This window comes from Coptis chinensis, chromosome 8 (assembly GCF_015680905.1).
Source record: "Coptis chinensis isolate HL-2020 chromosome 8, ASM1568090v1, whole genome shotgun sequence".
Lineage (NCBI taxonomy): Eukaryota > Viridiplantae > Streptophyta > Magnoliopsida > Ranunculales > Ranunculaceae > Coptis > Coptis chinensis.
The window spans coordinates 71,253,959-71,272,828 of NC_141463.1; the positions used below are offsets into that span (position 1 = coordinate 71,253,959).

The following is an 18,870-nucleotide window of genomic DNA, read 5'->3' on the forward strand; positions in this document are numbered from 1 at the left end:
TTCATATGCATTATTCTTTTCCCCACATACATGAGGTAAAATAGTAGACCATCTTCCGAGAGAATCTTTTCTGAGAGTATGACCGGTGAGGATTGAAAGTCGAGATTATCTACCTATAGTAAACTAAGGATTCCGTTTCTTGGATAGGAGAGTATAGGAGATTGACTAAGTACACACATAAGCTTTGATTAAGAATTTTGTTAATTTTTACTATCTCCTATCATAATTTATGAGTCTTTGCAGCAATGTAGTTAGCAATGGAGACTGTCTGTTGGAGTAAGCACTAAGTGGGTAAGGAATTTCTCTCTATGAAAAATATTATCATTCTTGAACATGTTATTGATTGATTTTGTGGGTATATCACCTGAAAACCCTCACGAGACTATAACTCATCCTTTTTGGGGAACTTAAAGGTTTAAAGCCTTGTTGTATATGGTAAATACAATCGCAATGCCTGCGAAAATGAGTTAGGATTTTATTTTTGTTATTAGGATGTGATTTTGATCACTTATCTATTTTTTTTATCTTATTTGCTAAGAGACTAGCAAAAGGCTAGTTGGGAGTTGTGATAAGTGCTCAAAAAGTGCTATTTAACCCTCGATTATGCCTCTTGTTTAGCCCTCTTAGTGGACTAATAGTGTTTGTAAGTTATGTTTTATGATTCTACAGGTAAAAGAGAGAGTTTTGTGGAATATTAGAGAAAAAGGGGTAAAATGGAGCAATTCAGAGCATTAAGGATCGCATGGGAAGCCCGTGGACAATCATGGAGAAGGCTAAGGAATTGGAGCTATTAAAGATGCGATTTGGACCTATTTTAAAGTCTATTTGGAAGCTCAAGGCCAAATGATTCGTTGCTTGGACCAAAGCCCACAAAAGAGGATAGAAGGATTAAGCAGAAGAGATAAAATAGGCTTATGTGTCTGTGACGCATGGATCGAGCGTCCAGACGCATTGATCGCATCTGAGATGCATGAATAGTGCATCCAGATGCATGGATCGACAATATAGCCAATTTCTTCTCAGTTTTGGAGACAAAGTTGGACTCTGAAAGAAGTCTATTTGTATTAAGAAACAAATGACAGTTTAGAATGCTTCTAGAGCTCATTGTAACCTCTATAAATAGAGGACCTAAGTGCCTCATGTAATTTGCCAATTCACTTATACTCTTGTCTCCAGAACTTGAGGCAGAGAGAGATTAATAATAAAATATCGGTTTTAACTAGCTGAGTCTTAATAAATTAGTCTTTCTAGTCTTATGTTCTTCGACTCTTCTTCTTCTCGTTCTTCCTTCGCTATGGAAGGCTAATCTTCTCCTTCAAGGGAGGAGATGAAGCCAGTGCTTAAGGTTTAATGATTCTTCTGGTTCATGGTGTTCTTCAATCAGGTTAGTTCTTTATGTTTTTAGTTATTAGTTTCATTGCCCAGACCAGGGGATGGAAGTATAGATTAAAGTTTTTATTTATTGCAATCGAATATCATGTTAGTTTAGGGCTTTATTTATTGCAATTGAATATTTGCTAGTAATATGCTTTTATTTATTGCAATTGAATATAATGCTATAATAGGGTTTTATTTATTGTAATTGAATATTATACTATTATTCTCTACTATTTATTCCGTGTGTTTGCCTTAGATGGTGATTCATTAAATAACTACCCAAGCTCACATAAAAGGAAAGAAGATACTAGTAATATGAATATAGGAACAACCTTAAGTTGAATTATTCGTTAACGATGCTTCGTTCAAGAGGGCATCGGCACTCGCTCGATTGTCTAATTGTAGTCTACTTGTGAGAACAACTATGAAGCAAAAGGTCATTGAATCAAAAGTATTGGTGGATTCTAATCTCTTGAATTCCCTCTCTTATAAATTCTTAATAGTTATTTTAGTTTAGTTTAGCATTAGAATCTATAATGTCTATAATTATAGTTTTTAATCCTTCAAACCCCCTTTCCATTCTTGTCCTTCATATAAACATACACTTAAAAGTGGAATGATATCCTATTTATTCTTTACTCATTGAGGGATAATTAGGTTTTGATACGCTTCTATATATTTTTGTTCAACGACTATATACCATCTCACACACAAAAAGAGGCATTGTCAATATTACTATTGGAAACTCTTTGTTTTGGTATCTTGTGGTCAATAAAATCTAATTGGTTCTATTTTGAATTTCAGATCAGTTGATACTACTCTTTTGAGTATGTCTGATATAGACTTAATACATTCTCAAAAGGAGGTGGACTTTAAACAAACCTCTGAAGGCGACGCAGAAATGTCCGACGAAGAAGATTATGATGTATTTGAGCTTGGGAACCCATTTGAGGCCCTGCCTGTTGTTCCAGATGTGCACCATGATCTTGGCAAAATGAACGTCCAATGTCAGTCTTGCTCTACCCTCCATTGGAGAGCTAAGCAATTGACCAGGTCTACCAAGAAGAAGCCTTTATTTGGGCCATGTTATCTACAAGGAAAAATAAAAGTCCCTTGCCTTCGACCTTTACCCCAACCCCTTGAATCACTATTCGAAGGTGGTGATTGGCTAGCAAAAGATTTCCGTAAAAACATTCGAGGGTACAACGCATGCAATGCCTTTACAAGCCTGGGTGTTAAAGCAAATGATCGTGTCCTCAGAGGCCGTGGTCCAAAATCATTTACTATTTATGGAGAATTGTGCCATAAAATTAGATCACTATTACCAAATGGTGATGCTGACCCGAAATACACCCAACTATACATTTACGATACAATTGCCACTCTAGAATATAGAAGGCAACGCAATCCACATTTGTTAACAGAGGTGTTAAGTATTATTCAGGGGGTGCTTATTTAAGCGAATGCATGGTCCAAGTTTTTTAAAAATGCAAATGACATCCTAAGGTCAAATGCAACTGCAGACAATAATATTTTAGCATACATACAATATACGCCTGGTACTGATTGACGTCGGTACAATCTTCCATCGACTTCTGAAATTATCGTTGTGTTGCCTGGGGATGAAAGTAAATGTGATATGTTACGAGACATCATTCTACATTATAAAGAAGGTGGACTGGAAAGGATAAGTGAGTGTCACCCAGCATATTCACCTCTACATTATGTGCTACTTTTCCCTAGAGGAGACCTTGGTTGGGCACCAAATCTGCGTCAATGGGATATTGCTAACAATTGTCCAGGTGAAGCCCATTTGACTCAAGTACAATATTATGCTTATCATTTATTCGATCGGCCCACAAAATACTCATCTATTTTAAGGGGAGATTATCTATTTCAACAGTGGATAGTGGATGCCTGGGCTGCAACTGAATAAAACCGTTTGTGTTATGTTCGGATGAACCAAGATAACATTCATGCGGATTTGTGTATGGAAGGATTGCCTCTCGAAGATATCAGCCTGCATTACATTCTCCCGTCGAGTCATACAGGGAGCCTAAGACAAATGTACAAAATTTACCAGGACTCCATGGCCATAACGCGTTATAATAAACATCCGGATGTGTTTCTTATTGCTATGGCAAACCCAAAATGGCTAGAGATTAGAAGAGCACTCAAGCAGCACCAAACTGCTTCGGACCATCCTGAAGTGGTCGCACATGTATTTAAGTTGAAAAGGAAAGCCATTATGGAAGAAATACAGAGAAATGGTGTGTTCGGCGAAGCAGTTGCACATGTATATACAATTGAATTCCAGAAACGAGGTCTTCCACACATGCATGCCCTCATCTTTCTCAAATAGCCTGATAAGGTACGCAACGCAAAACAGGTGGATAAGATAGTGTGCGCAAAATTCCCCGACCCTGTCTCCCAACCAAAACTTTTTGAAACTGTAAAGAGGTGTGTAGTGGCCCATTATGTGATACGGGACTTAGACAAAGACAAAGGGGGAAGGCAGTGTAACAAGGAAGGTCGGGAAGTACAGGATCATGTCTGCAAAACCCTAGAGAGTGGATGTGGCATAAGTACTAGCGTGGGATGAAGGGAATGGGAACGGTCTGGATAGGTGTGACCCAAAAGAGGAGTAACGACTGAGTCAGCGAGACAAGAGAGGGAAGCAGCTTAATACGCTACCCTGGGGAGCTGGGGATTCGAGCCGCAGAACCCTAAGAGGCAGACGTGGCCGTGGTATGGCAAAGAGGAGAGTCGTCAGATGAGGAGACAGATGGACGGTACATAGAGGAAGGGGGAAGGGTATAAAAAGAAGGAGAGGAAGAGAGAAAAAGAGGCCACATTTGAGAAAGAGAGGAAAAAGGAGAGAGAAGGAGAACTAGGAAGAGATTTTAGGTTCATACATTTGGCGCCGTCTGTGGGGAGGAAGAACAAAAGCAAAGTAGGAATGGCACCTAAGAAACGGGTAGGCAGACCGAAGAGAGTGGCGGTGCAGGAACCGACACCAGAGGCGATGATTGATGAAGAAGGAGGCATGAGAGAGGATCCGAAAGCAGAAGAGACGCAACTCATGAGAGAAGAGATAGGGAGGTTTAGAGAGGAGAATGAAGGGTTGAGAAGAGAGAGAGAACGAGAAAAGGAAGGCGCAGGCGGAGAGGCAAGTGATAGCTCTGAAGAGGAGGAGGATGAGCCGAACCTCATTGAGAACTCGGTGACCGGCTTGACAATCAAGCAGGTGCAAGAGATGATAGACAAGGATAGGGAAGCGAACCAGCAGAAGGCTAAGAGTTGGGGAGGAGCAGCTAGTCAGGTGGTGGCGGGGCTAAACCACAATCTATTAGCAGACGTCATCTGGATGTCGGAGGTCCCAAAGCATTTTAATGAGCCTAGATTCGAGAGATACGATGGTAAAGGGGACCCAGCATATCACATCCATCATTTCCGGCAACAGAAGCCACTGTGGCAAGAATCAAGATATGATGGGCTGAGATGCATGATGTTCCCGACCAGTTTAAAAGGAGGGTCGTTGGACTGGTATTATCGGTTGCCAACAGGGAGCATAAAGAATTTCCAAGAGTTGGAACAAGCATTTGTAGATCATTTCATACACCAGAAGAAGCGTGCGGTGGACATCGCAGCCTTGTTCAATGTGAGACAGAGGTCAACGGAGTCAGTAAGGGAATATTTGTGTCGGTTCAAAGCTGAGACATTGAAGGTCGAGAATCTAGATGAGAGAACCGCGGTGATCGTGTTTGAGCGAGGGTTGTGGCCAGGAACGGGAGTGCATTAGTCAGTAGCGAAGAACGAGATTACAACCTTGTATAAGCTATATCCGGGGGTAGAGAAATACATCAGGTATGAAGACACCTTACAAAAGGAGTCTAAGAGATCAGGGAAAGCTGTTTTATCGTTGGAGAAAGACAGAGAGGATCGAAGGGAAGGGACGTCTGAAAGAGAAAGTGGGGTGTACCGCCACCACCCTCTGAGGGAGGAAAGAGCCCGAGAAGTGGCTCGAAGGGAGAACAGAGAAAGGAAGTCATACCGGGAGATAGAGGTGACATCATTGAATAGACCGTTGAGAGAAATATTGTCATTGATTAAAAACCTGCAGGGGTACGAAGGGCTGCGGAACACACCAATAGAGTTATCGGATAAACCCTTCTGCGCATACCACCAGATGAGAAACCATGAGACGGACGACTGTTATGCGCTAAAGTGGATGGTTTAGAGATTGGTGGAAAAGGGTAAGATGAGAGAGTTTGTGAGGGATGCACAGAATGAGGAACGTCGGCCGCGACAGGATCAGATATTCGGAACTATTCATGTGATTTTCAGTGGGGAGGTGCTAAGTCATAATACCTACAGAGATCGGGTAAGGAGGACCGCGAGCATCCAGCAGATCCACGAGGGGACTGATATACCGAGACCAAGGATAGGGTCAGCAGAGGACAGGGACAAGATCATATTCAGCAAGGCGGATTTGCGGGCAGTAGACTCTTCCCATGAGGATGCGTTGGTCATCACGGTGGCGATGGGCAATTAACTGGTGAAGAGAGTGCTGATCGATTGTGGTAGCGCGGTGGATTTGTTGTTCAAAGGAGTGTTGGAAGAAATGGGAGTGGATCCGAAGCAGTTGAGGCCTCCGCGAACTAATTTATACGGATTCAATGGAAGCATGACAGAGCCTATAGGAGAATTCTTTTTGCCGGTAACCACGGGTCCGGTGACAGTATTCGCGCGGTTCATGGTGGTAGATTCCGCATCACAATACAACGCGATCTTAGGGAGGCGGTGGATCCATGAGATGAAGGTCGTCCCATCCACATACTATCAAGTGATAAGGTTCCCTACTCCGATGGGCACATATGAAGTCTACGGGGATCAGGTGACGGCCAAGAACAGTCATAGGGGTACAGTGAAACGATTGGTCCACAAGACAGAAGAAGAAAGTTCCCACCCTAGGAAGAGGCAAGCATAGCAATTACAATGTGTCCCCGCAGGGAGAAAGTTGGAGCCAGCGGAGGGACTGAAAACACTAGATGAGCTCGAAGTGGTGAATATTGGAGACGGGGAAGAAGAAAGGTTCACGTCGATAGGATCCAGTCTGTCAGAGGACTGGAAGAGTACATTGATACAATTCTTGTCAGAAATAGAGATGTGTTTGCGTGGACTATTGAGGATATAACGGGATTAGACACAGAATTTGCATGTCATAGGTTACACATGAGGGAAGATGCCAAGCTAGTAAGGCAAAAGATGTGAAGCGTTAGACCGAAGTACACAGAGGGCATTCACAAAGAGGTAGCGCGGTTGAAGGGAGCTGGAATAATTTAGGAAAAGGAATTCACCGAGTGGTTATCCAATATGGTCGCAGTACCGAAAAAAAATGGCAAAGTATGTATGTGCGTAGATTTCATGGATGTGAATACAGAGTGTCCGAAGAATAGTTATCCCATGCCATGAGTAGATGAGTTGGTGGATAGGATGACAGGGTACAAAATATTCTCTTTCATGGACGCGTCTATGGGGTATAACCAGGTCGCGATGTATAGGCCGGATCAGGAGAAAACATCATTTGTGGTAGAAGGTGGCACGTACTGCTATACAAGGATGCCATTTGGGCTAAAGAATGCTGGAGCCACTTTCCAAAGATTGGGAGAGAAAATGTTTGAAAGCAAGATTCGGAAGGGAATTGAGATATACATAGATGACATGGTGGAAAAAAGCATGTCCGAGGAGGAGCATTTAGAGGGCTTACGGGAGACATTTGGGATACTGCGAAAGTACAATTTGAAGTTAAACCCAGAGAAGTGCACCTTCGGAGTGACCAAGGGAAAGTTCTTGGGTTACATCGTGACCCATCCGGGAATTGAGGCCAATCCGAAGCAGATAAGAGCCTTGATAGAAATGCCTTCACCGCAGAACGTCAAGGAGGTGCAGTGGTTAGCTGGAAGGGTGGCGGCTTTGAACAGATTCATTTCCAAGTCATCCGATAAATGCAGGCCACTGTATCGATTATTGAGAAGTACCATAGATTTCTCGTGGACCGCGGCATGTGAGGAGGCATTTCAAGAGTTGAAGGGGTATTTGGGCAAGGCGCCTTTATTGTCTCGGCTCGAGGAGGGGGAGAAGTTGTACTTGTATTTGGGGGCCACCGAGTATGCAATAAGTTTAGTGCTGGTCCATCTAGTAGAGAGGGTGGAGAAACCGGTGTATTTTCAAAGCAAAACACTACTGGATGCAGAGACACGGTATAGTAGGATCGAGAGGTATGCCCTGGCATTGATCTTCTCGGCTCTCAAGCTGAAGCCCTACTTAGAGTCGCACTCCGTGGTGGTGGTGACGAACTTGGCTCTCAAACAAGCTTTAAGGACTGAAAAATCAGGAAGAATGCTGAAATGGCCAGTGATGCTTAGCGCGTTCGAGATACAATATCAGGTAAGGACCGCGGAGAAGGTGGAGGCAAAGTTTTTGGCCGAGTTCCCCGCCGAGGATCCCACTTGGGGAGAAGAGATGGTTATGGAACCAGAGAGGGAGGGGGAGTCCGACTTACTGGACCCTTGGGACAAGAGGAATGGATGGAGGGTATTTGCAGACGGGTCTGCCACTGACACATGCAGCGACATAGGGGTTGTGTTGGTTACACCTGATAACAACAGAATAGAACATACAATGAAGTTAGGATTCGCAGCATCCAGTAACGAAGCAGAGTGTGAGGCAGTGATAGCAAGACTGAGAATGGCCGAAGATCTGGGTGTAAAGGAACTGACCGTGTATTCAGACTCGAATCTCGTGGTGTGTCAAGCTAATGGATGGTTCGCTGCTCGATGTCCGCGAATAGCAAAGTATTTGAAGGTGGTGCGCGAGAGATCTAGCAAATTTGTGAACCTCCAATTTGTACATCTGGGGTCGCGGTGAGAATAGACATGCGCATGCACTAACGTATGTTGTGGCAGCCATGCCCAGGTCAGAGGAAAGGACGATACGGGTAGGGATATTGGACAAGTCGAGCACGGAAAAAGTGGTAGAGGTGTGTCAGTTCATGGAAGAAGAAGGGGGATGGATGGAGCCCATCAGATATTACTTGGAGGGAAAGGAGGTTTTGGACAAGAAGAAAAAGAGAAGGTTGGAATAGACGTCCCAGCGGTATATGCTGGTGGAAGGGGAATTATACTGAAAGAACTTCAATGGACCCTTGTTAAAATGTCTGGGGTCACGGTTGGCATCTGAGGTGATGGCAGAATTGCATGAAGGGAACTGTGGGAACCATTCGGCAGGAAGGACTACCGCGCTCCGACTTTTGATACAAGGCTACTTTTGGCCACATATGAAGAGGGACGCGGTGGACTTCGCAAAGAAATGTGACAAGTGTCAAAGATTCTCACAGCTGATATTCACACCCACGGAACCTCTGCATAATGTCTCGAGTTCGTGGCCTTTTGCAATGTGGGCTATGGATATTGTGGGACCATTGCCCATGGCCAGCGACAAAAGGAGGTATATGCTAGCAGCCACAGACTATTTTACTAAGTGGATAGAGGTCGTGCCTTTGCAGCAAGTCAAGGAAACATAGATGATTAAATTTCTGTGGGAAAACATCATGTCGGTTTGGTTTGCCGTACGCCATCATTGTAGACAATGGGACACAGTTCACGGGAGCTAAGGTGACGGCGTTTCTACAAGCATACAAGGTGAAACAAGGATTCTCTGCCCCCTACAACCCCGAGGGCAACGGCCAGGCGGAATCTTCTAACAAAACGATAATGAACAATCTAAAAAGGAAGTTAGAAGATAACAAGGGTGTGTGGGCTGACGAGTTGAACCATGTGCTCTGGGCTTACCAAACCACACCGCAGACAAGCACCAAGGAGACTCCCTTCGCCTTAGTATACGGCATCGAGGCCATAATTCCTACGAAAATGGTGGCGCCCACTATGCGAACCAAGGCTGTGGAGGAAGGGTCGAATTGGCGCATATTAGCAGGTGACTTGAATCTGGCAGAAGAGAAAAGAGACTCAGCTCGCATCCGATTGGAAGAGTATCACAGAAGGCTGCAAAGGCAATACAACAAAAGGGCCCGACCACGGCGTTTCAAGATTGGAGAGTTGGTGCTACGCCGAGTAACTCCGAGTACAAAAGAAGAGAGGGATGGGAAGTTGGGTCCTAACTGGGAGGGGCCATACACCGTGGTGGAAGTGGGAGGTTCAGGTACCTATAGGTTGTAGACCATGAAGGGTAAATTGATAGACAAGCCTTGGAACATAAGAATGTTGAAAAAGTTCTACAACTGAATGTAATGTAGTCCTGTGCAATGTAAGGAAGTCTAGAGCAGAGGACTAAAGTTGTATGTAAATGTATAAAATCGCAGCACTTTTGTGAATGAAAATGTGTTTCTTATGTGTATTGTTTAAAGAAGAATATAAACTGTGAATCTGAGATGCAAGAGATACATGGGGTAAGGAGAGTTGCCCTAACAGGCTTGAAAGCCTAATCGAGCCCACGGAGTGGGATGAGCCCTCCGCAAATCAGAGATGCAAGAGAAAGGTGGGGCAAAGAGAGTGACCCCAAAACCTGGTCGAGCCCGCGGAGTGGGATGAGCCCTCCACAGATCCGAGATGCAAGAGATACATGGGGCAAGGAGAATGGTCCTAATAGACTTGAGAGCCTGATCGAGCCCGCGAAACATAGATGCAAGAGAAAGGTGGGGCAAAGAGAGTGGCCCTAAAGCCTAGTCGAGCCCGCATAGTGGAATGAGCCCTCCACGGATCCGAGATGCGAGAGACACATGGGGTAAGGCGAGTGGCCCCAACAGATGCGAGAGTCTGGTCGGGCCCGCAGAGTGGGATGAGCCCTCCGTGGATCATAAATGCAAGAGAAAGGTGAGGCAAAGAGAGTGGCCCCAAGGCCTGGTCGAGCCTGCGCAGAGTGGAATGAGCCCTCCACGGACCGAGACATGCGAAAGATACATGGGGCAAAGAGAGTGGCCCCAGAGTGGGATGAGCCCTCCGTGGATCATAAATGCAAGAGAAAGAGAGAGATCGTGGCCCCGGAGTAGGAATGAGCCCCGCGGATCAGAGATGCAAAAAAGAGATAGGAGGGGCAAAGAGAATTGCCCCAAAGCCTCCTCAAGAGCTGGATCGAGCCAGCTGAGTAGAATGAGCCCTCCCCGGATCACGAGATGCAAGAGATAGGAGGGCAAAAGAGATACAAGGGATACATAGCATACTAAAGAGGGAATAACATAGCATAAGGAGAGAGATGTCGTACAAGCGGATAGAGAGAACTAAAAGATAAAGAGGGAACAACATAGCATACTAAATCAAATATCATACTAAAGGAAATAATGGAACTAGGAAAAGTATGGCAAACGACAGACATATAAAATGTAGTTACACAGCAAAATATGCGGACAGGGTCGAACCTAGGTCACAAGTTAATGACAAGTATTTGATACAAAGAGAGAACTAGGGCATTCCCTAGGTGGATGAATCAGCTATGTTTTTAGTAGCAGTAACTTTAGCGGCGGTAGAGGGGGACTACGGAATGACTGTAGCAGGAAAGGGGTCATCGCCCATCACAAGGTTCTCGGGTAAGCCAGAAGGGTCCGCGGCTTCCGTAGGATCACTGGCGACCTCAGTGGGTTCAGTCACCAGAATGGCGAGTCCCTCTGGGAGAAGGCGGCCTTCCTGGGTGAGCCGGGCGAGTCCAACCTGGACTTTCCGTGCCACCCTCTTCTCCACCAGAGCCTTGAAATGGTCACGAAGAGCCGTCATGTTTGATTGGTGCTGCTCCATCATCTTGGCGGTGTCATCCTTGTGGGCCTGACTGAGGGCGTCCACGGTTTTCTCATGTTGTTGGGTGAGGGTCCAAATTGAGTTGGTGGTGGTGGAGAAGCTCTTCTCTTTGACAGCGCAAGCGATCATTGACGGGGTCCATGTACAATTGATGGGAGGATTTTGCCGACTTAAGTTCGTCCTGAGCCTGGACTTTGGCCAAATTGGCAATTGCCAGATTTGCCTGAAGTCCGGTGTAGGCCGCTCGCAAACCAGTGGGGCCATTGAGCTCCTGTTCCAGGGCGGTCACCTTGTTCTTGGCGCGGAGAAGGTCGCGGATCATGAAGGAGATGTCCAGGCTCACCTGAGTCAAAAAAGGAGAGGCATAAAAAAAAAAAAAAACAAAAAAAAAAAAAAAAAAAAAAAAAAAAAGAGGGAGAGGAAGTTATACCCTTTCCCAGTTCGTGTATAGCGAGGTGCGATGTTGGTCAAATGTACCTCCATCAGCATAGGCAATGTCCTTAGGCAGATTAGCATTGTAGAACAAGGAGGAGGCTGACCAACCTCTTTTTGTGTGTTTAGATGGTGTATGGATGATGTAGATAGATGATGATCGTTGAACAAAAGAGAAGCGTATCAAAACCTAATTATCCCTCACTAAGTAAAGGATGAGTAGGGTATCGTTCCACTTTTAAGTGTATGTTATGTGAAAAACAGGATTTGGAAAGGGGTTTGAGGGATTAAAACTAATATTGTAGAGATTGTAGATTCTAATGCTAAACTAAGCTAAACTAACTAAACTATTGAGAATTTATAAGAGAGAGAATTCAAGAGATTAGAATCCACCAATACTTTTAATCTATGACCTTGCTTCATGGTTGTTCTTACAAGTAGACTACAATTAGGCAATCGAAATGAAGTGCCGATGCCCCTTTGGATGAAACATCGTTAACAATTAACTCTACTTAAGGTTGTTCTTATGTTTATGCTATTAATATCTTCTTTCCTTTTTATGTAAGCTCGGGCAACCATTCAATGTATTACCAAGAGCAACATCAAGGAGTACTTCCTAATAGGGCTGACCATTCAATGAATCACCACTTAAGGCAAACACAAAGAATACTTCCCTAGGCAGCCACTCCCCTGAGCTACCCCTTCTAAGGCAACACAAAGAATACTTCCCTAACTCTAAAGAATTACACTACTAGAAGAAAAGTAAAGAACACTAGCATGATATTAATATTGCAAAACATAAACCCTATTCTATACTTCCATCCCCGGTGTGGGCAATGGAACTAATAACTACAAACATAAAGAACTAACTGATTGAAGAACACCATGAACCGGAAGAATCATTAAACCTTAAGCACTGGCTTCATCTCCTCCCTTGAAGGAGAAGATTAGCCTTCCATATAGAAGGAAGAACACGAAGAGCGAGAAGAAGAAGAGTTGAAGAACATAAGACTAGAAAGACTAATTTATTAAGACTCGACTAGTTAAAACCGATCTTTTATTATTAATCTCTCTACGCCTCAAGTTAAGGAGACAAGAATATAAGTGAATTGGCAAATTAAATGAGGCACTTAGGTCCTCTATTTATAGGGGTTACAATGAGTTCTAGAAGCATTCCAAACCGTCATTTGTTTCCTAATACAAATAGGTTTCTTTTCGAGAGTCCGACCGTCTTCAAAAACTGAGAAGGAATTGGCTACTGATTGTCGATTCATGCGTCGGAGGCATTATCCATGCGTCCCGGACTTAATCAATGCGTCGGATGCTTTCGATCTATCGTCCCAGACGCAATCAATTCGTCGACGGGCCTTTCGATCCATCGTCCCGGATGCATAAGCCGATTTTTCTCTTCGCTCTATCCTTTATCATCCTTTTTGCGGGCTTTGGTCCAAGCAGCGAATCCTTTGGCCTTGGGCTTCCAAATAGACTTTAAAATAGGTCCAAGTCGCATATTTAATAGCTCAATTCCTTGGCCTTCTCCATGATTGTCCACGGACCTCCCATGTGATCATTAATGCTCGAATTGCCGTTTTACCCCATTTTCTCTAATATTCTACAAAACTCTCTTTTTCACCTGTAGAATCTTAAAACATAACTTATAAATACTATTAGTCCACTAAGATGGCTAAACAAGAGGCATAATCGAGGGTTAAATAGCACTTTTTTTGAGCATTTATCACAACTCCCAACTAGCCTTTTGCTAGTCTCTTAGCAAATAAGATAAAAATAGATAAGTGATCAAAATCACATCCTAATAACAAAAAGAAAATCCTAACTCATTTTTCGCGGGCATCGCGATTGCATTTACCATATGCAACAAGGCTTTAAACCTTTAAGTTCCCAAAAAGGGCGAGTTATAGTCGTGAGGGTTTTCGGTGATATACCCACAAAATCAATCAATAGCATGTTTAAGAATGATAGTATTTTTTGAGAGAGAGAAATTCCTTACCCACTTAGTGCTTACCCCAATAGGCGGTCTCCATTGCTAACTACATTTCTGCAAAGACTCATAGATTATGATGGGAGATAGTAAAATTGACAAAATTCTCAATCAAGGCTTATGTGTACTTAGTCAATCCTCTATACTCTCCTATCCAAGAAACAGAATCCCTAGTTTACCATAGGTAGATAATCTCGACTTTCAATCCTCACGGTCATACTCGAGAAAAGAATCTCGAGGAAGATGGTCTACTATTTTACCTCATGTATGTGGGGAAAAGAATAATACATCTGAACATCCCACATACTACCTTGAAAAACAGACTTGAATAAAAGTAGTCTCATGGAAAGAATGTCAATCACATATGAAGTGTCGGGTCCTTCACTTTAGCATCCTCTCACCTATTCTAGACTTAGGTACCATCTTGTAATGATAAGTCATGGGTTGTAACTTGGCTTGGGTATTAGTTTATGAAGGAAAGGTAAAAAGGATTCTAAGGTTGTTTCTGAAAACACTAAGGGTTTTGCTTCTTTCTTTGGAAGATTTCTTCAAATTCTGTATTGCAGAGAAAATTCTTCCTTTATCTTAGCTTTTCCATCCATTTTTTTTTTTTTTTTTTTTTTTTTACTCAGTGGTATATCCTTGATTAGTATTGGATATGCTTGTTTTCCATTAGCTTCTTTCACTTTGAACAGAATGATGGACTTCATTGTATCTCTCGATATTTCCTTGTAATCTTCCTTTTTGGTCTTTCTTCCTCCTTGTTGCCCCTCGTATTCTCGAAAACATATGGGTATATGGTGATAAAGATTTTGGCTATACTCCTTGTGCGGAGTTGGGTGGGTGGGTAATGGGTTTTATGAAAGAAAATGGTTTATTGTAAAGGCTCAAAAGGGTTTAACATGATGGTCCTACTAGGTGGGATAAAGGCTGAATGGGTTCACTACTTGACTTATCGAAGTATGATACTCTGTTTTGAATAGACTACAAGACCTAATGGCTATCTCCCCAGTTGATGTCACTTGCGTGATTAACCAAATTAAAGAATAATGAGACTATATTACAACGACATAAAGAACTGAAAGATGATGAGTCACTAAGACTCGGATTTTTTAAGTAAGAACTCTCCAAAAATGGGTATAAAGCTCAAGTCTCACGGGCTAAGTCTAAAAAATTCTACTTCGGTTTACTAGGGGTTTAAATCTCTCTTCTTGCAAAAGTACACAAACCCGACCAAGTATTATGGTGGTGCCTTGATAAAGAATTCTATCAATAAGAACTATGTCGAGCATAATAAATAGTCTAAGGGGTAATGAAATCAATAATATCAACTATCTATCAAACTCACACTAAGCAAGATTATAGAATCTATATCGGACTCATCATTAAAATTCATTTTTCTCATGCTCTTGATATAGAAACAAAAATATTTTTGTTTTTGAAAACTAATTTTCGAAATTCATTTCTCAAGTACACCCCTCCCCTACTTATGCATGCATTGACCTCAATGTATAAAGAAGTAAATGAAATGGATGAGAAAAAGGTAGGATATTACCATTGCTGCCGAATATCAGAATTAGTTCAAGAAACAAATTTTTAGGTCATTTTACGTCAGATCCCCAAGATGTAATGTGAGTCTTTTAAAGTCAGATCCTCAAGACATAATATGAGTCTTTTAAAGTCAGATCCTCAAGACTTTTGAGTCGTTTATAGTCAGATCCTCAAGACTAGTACTCCCACCCACTCGGTTCCACTTTGTAGGAATTCTTCTTATCTCTCTCAGCATGTGATTGACAAAAGTATACCTTGTACCAACAATTTTCTCTTAATGGGCTGTAACCGGGACAAGTTTGAATGGCAATTCTTACAAACAACCTAGCTTATGCACTCTCCTCTTATGTGCAAATGGACTTTTACCGAACCCTACACGAGCCATACAAATAATCTTCCTTTGAAGGTCAACGGGGAGTAAAATCCATAAACTAACGGTGGGGAATACTTAGGTTTCCATCTCAAAAACTGATCTTTTCAACAACATGCTTACTTCCTGTAGACATTTTCGCTCAATCTACTAGAATTCCTTCCAGTGATATCCCTTCCTTTACCATGAAGTGACACTTTTCCCGATTCGAGAACTAAGTTGGTATCGCAACAACGTTTAAGAACTAAGGAGATGATGATGCGGACAATCCTCAAAAGGACATGTGAATGCCTTTTCTTGGTCCTCGGGGTGAATATGGATCTGAAAGTATCGAGTAACCATCAAAAGCGGTAGGAAGCTTGTCCGGCTAATCTTTCAAATATCGATCGATGAAAGGCAATGGAAAATGATCTTTCCTCGATGCGCTATTCAACTTCACATGTCGATGCAAACTCTCCATCCGGTCCGAATCACGGTTGGAATCAACTCATTGTTCTCATTCTCGATTACTATGGTTCGGACTTCTTTTGGCACATCTTGAATTGGACTAACCCATTGACTATCGAAATAGGGTAGATAATCTTTGGCATCAAGGAGTTTGGCGTCCTCTTCTCGAACTACTTCCTTCATTTTGGATTAAGCCTCCTCGTGGTTGCTTAGAAGTCTTGGAATCCTCTTCCGGATGAATCCTATGTTGAACTATCATAGGGCTGATCCCCTTGATATCATCAATTGTCAACCTATAGGTGACTTGTGTTCCTTTAAAAGTGCTACTAACACGGATTCTTGCTCCGTAGTCAAATATGATGCAATGACTGACTTGGGTAGGTTCCCAAATCTCCCAAGAAAACATACTTGAGTGTAGGCGGTAAAGGCTTCAATTCTAACTTAGGTGGCTCCTTCTTAAGCTCTTTAGGTGGTCCATCAAGCATAGGCGATTCAAGCTTTTCTTTGAACTTGATGTCATTCAATCGGTGATGAATCAAAAATTGCATTGATTGACTCAACACTAAGTTCCTCACAATCGAGTGAATGCCGGAGCTTTCAATAACTTCGTCGAGGATATGAATGAGTCGATAATCTTGTGCTAACGCTTCAATCATGCATACCTCGTTCCGCGATTACACCACCTCACGTGGTTCTTTGTAACATATGGAAAACATTGGTCTCGACTTTCATATTACCAAAGGATAATGTCATATTACCGTTTCGACGGTTGATGAGTGCATTTGCGGTGGCCAAGAATGGTGCGCCTAGAATGATTGGTATTATTTGCCTACGGATGTAGGTTACGTGGTCGAGTACTATGAAATCAACCGGATAATAGAAATCTTCGATCTTGACTATGACATCTTCAATGGTTCCTCTAGGTATCTTCATTGATCTATCAACTTATTTGTAAAGTAACATCGGTCGGTTTTAGATCCTTCAAGCCCAACTTTTCGTGGTAGGCGAAATATGGTAGAAGATTCACTGCGGCACCCAAATCTAATAAAGCTTGTTCCTCCAAAGAATCTCCATTCTGCATGTAGCAGTTGGACTTCGGGATCTTTCGGTTTCACAACCGATAGATTCGTAGAGTGCGATGAACATCTTTGGCGATAAAAGCTTCTTTTCCGGAATGTTGGTCTTCTTCTTTACTAGATCTTCGGGGAACTTGGCATATGAGGGAACTTGCTTGATGGCGGTCGAAATGGGATATTAATCTGTAAATTCTGAAATACATCGCAAATCTCCTTATCTTGGTAATCTTTTCTAGTATTCACTAGTTTGAAGGAAAGCGGTCTTTGGCGGATTCTTCAATATCGGTTCTCTTCTTTTCGAACCCCGGTTGGCTTGGTAACAAATAGTGGAGTGTGGTGGAGTCACTCGTGATGGCTTCTTCTTACTTAATTCCACGGTAGTTCTTTCAACTTCCCTCAACAGCATTACTTCTTGGGGGTACAACACTAGATATATCACGGAATGTTAGAAGCTGGGTGGGATGGTGGGGACATAAGTTACCTTAGGTTCCCGAGAATCTTTTCTGGTTCATAGACAATCTTGTTATCAACTTTCTTGCGACCTCGAGTGGTGACAGCATTAACTTGTTCATAAGTAATCTCGGGTTATCTACTTGCAAGACACCTCTTCCTTTTCGGTTGGCTCGGTGGCTTGGTAATGTTCCTTTTGATCTCTCTGTCAAGGGACGCAATGATTTGCCCTATCGGCCTTGAATGACACTAAAGTTATTCTCCAACTTCGGGTTCTTTGATTTGTCTGTTTGACTCATTGACAATGGTGGTGATAGCTTCTTCGGATGTGGGATAATAAGCTGCTTTGCTCTTTCGGGTAGGGGCAATATATCCACTCATAAGATCCGGTACTAACTCTTTGTTTGTGTTGGCTTGGTATTCTTTGGTTACGGTATGATTGTTGATTTACGTATGGTTCTTTGGCGGTTTTGGAACTCAATCTTGGTTATTCAGGCGATTTGGTGATTTGAAATCACGGAGGAAAATTCCTCGATTTGTATTTTGTGGCTTCCAATAATTACGTCCTTGATTAAACTGGTTATTTCTTCCTAAAGAGTTGATACTACATGCCTCTGCATTAGTATCGGATATTATGAACACTCTTGATTGGTATGGCCTTCATCATAACATAGCTCACAAATGGTATAACAAGGCTTGGATGGTGAGGTTTAGCTTGGAAATTGTTTGGTTTTGGAGGATTCATGGGGCCCGATCAAACTTCTTGTTCAGATTTTCAAGTCTGTTGATAGGCTTGCCATAATTGATAGCATTGCTTGATTTGGGTCTTCTTGAATTTGGTTGCCAAATTTCTTGGCACCCCTCCACTCTAGCTCGTCCTGCGTTGCTAGTACTCCATTGTTGAGTGTCTTGACTAAATTTCGAGAAAGTTGTAAGCTTCCTCTCCATCCAATGATGTAAACTTACCTTGATGCATTGATGTATCATCAGCTTGTTCATAGTAGAAAGTCCTCGAAAAAAAAAATGAGCGGTGTGCTCTTATCATAACCATGATGTGGACATGAGACTAGCAGATTATTGAATTTCTCCCGGCTTTGATGATATTCTTGATCACCTTCCCTTTGAAATTGGCGATGGCTTGCTTTGCATTGCATCGTTTTACGGGGTGGGTAGAACTTGTTCATAAACTTTGTTCTTAACTTCTCCCGGTTGTTGATTGAATTGATCGGTTGTGCAATTAACCATTCGGATGCTTTACGCCCGAGGGAGAGTGGAAAAAGAATTAACTTGATACTCTCATCCTTGATATTACGGTTCTTGAAAGTTAGGGGTGATAGAAATTTGTTCATGTGAACATAAAGG

At 42.6% G+C, this 18,870-nt stretch overlaps 1 protein-coding gene across 1 annotated transcript; it reads left to right on the plus strand.

Moving 5' to 3' along the window:
* The first annotated feature begins 2,278 nt into the window (after positions 1-2,278).
* Positions 2,279-2,836, plus strand: LOC147482780 (uncharacterized). Its single transcript, XM_086579420.1, has one exon. It carries the CDS (start codon positions 2,279-2,281, stop codon positions 2,834-2,836), a length of 558 nt encoding a protein of 185 aa, XP_086435546.1.
* Positions 2,837-18,870: the final 16,034 nt, after the last annotated feature.

What these genes read in the sequence shown, in the direction of transcription:
- LOC147482780 (XM_086579420.1), top strand. Translation starts at nt 2,279, where the DNA reads ATGTCCGACGAAGAAGATTATGATGTATTTGAGCTTGGGAACCCATTT.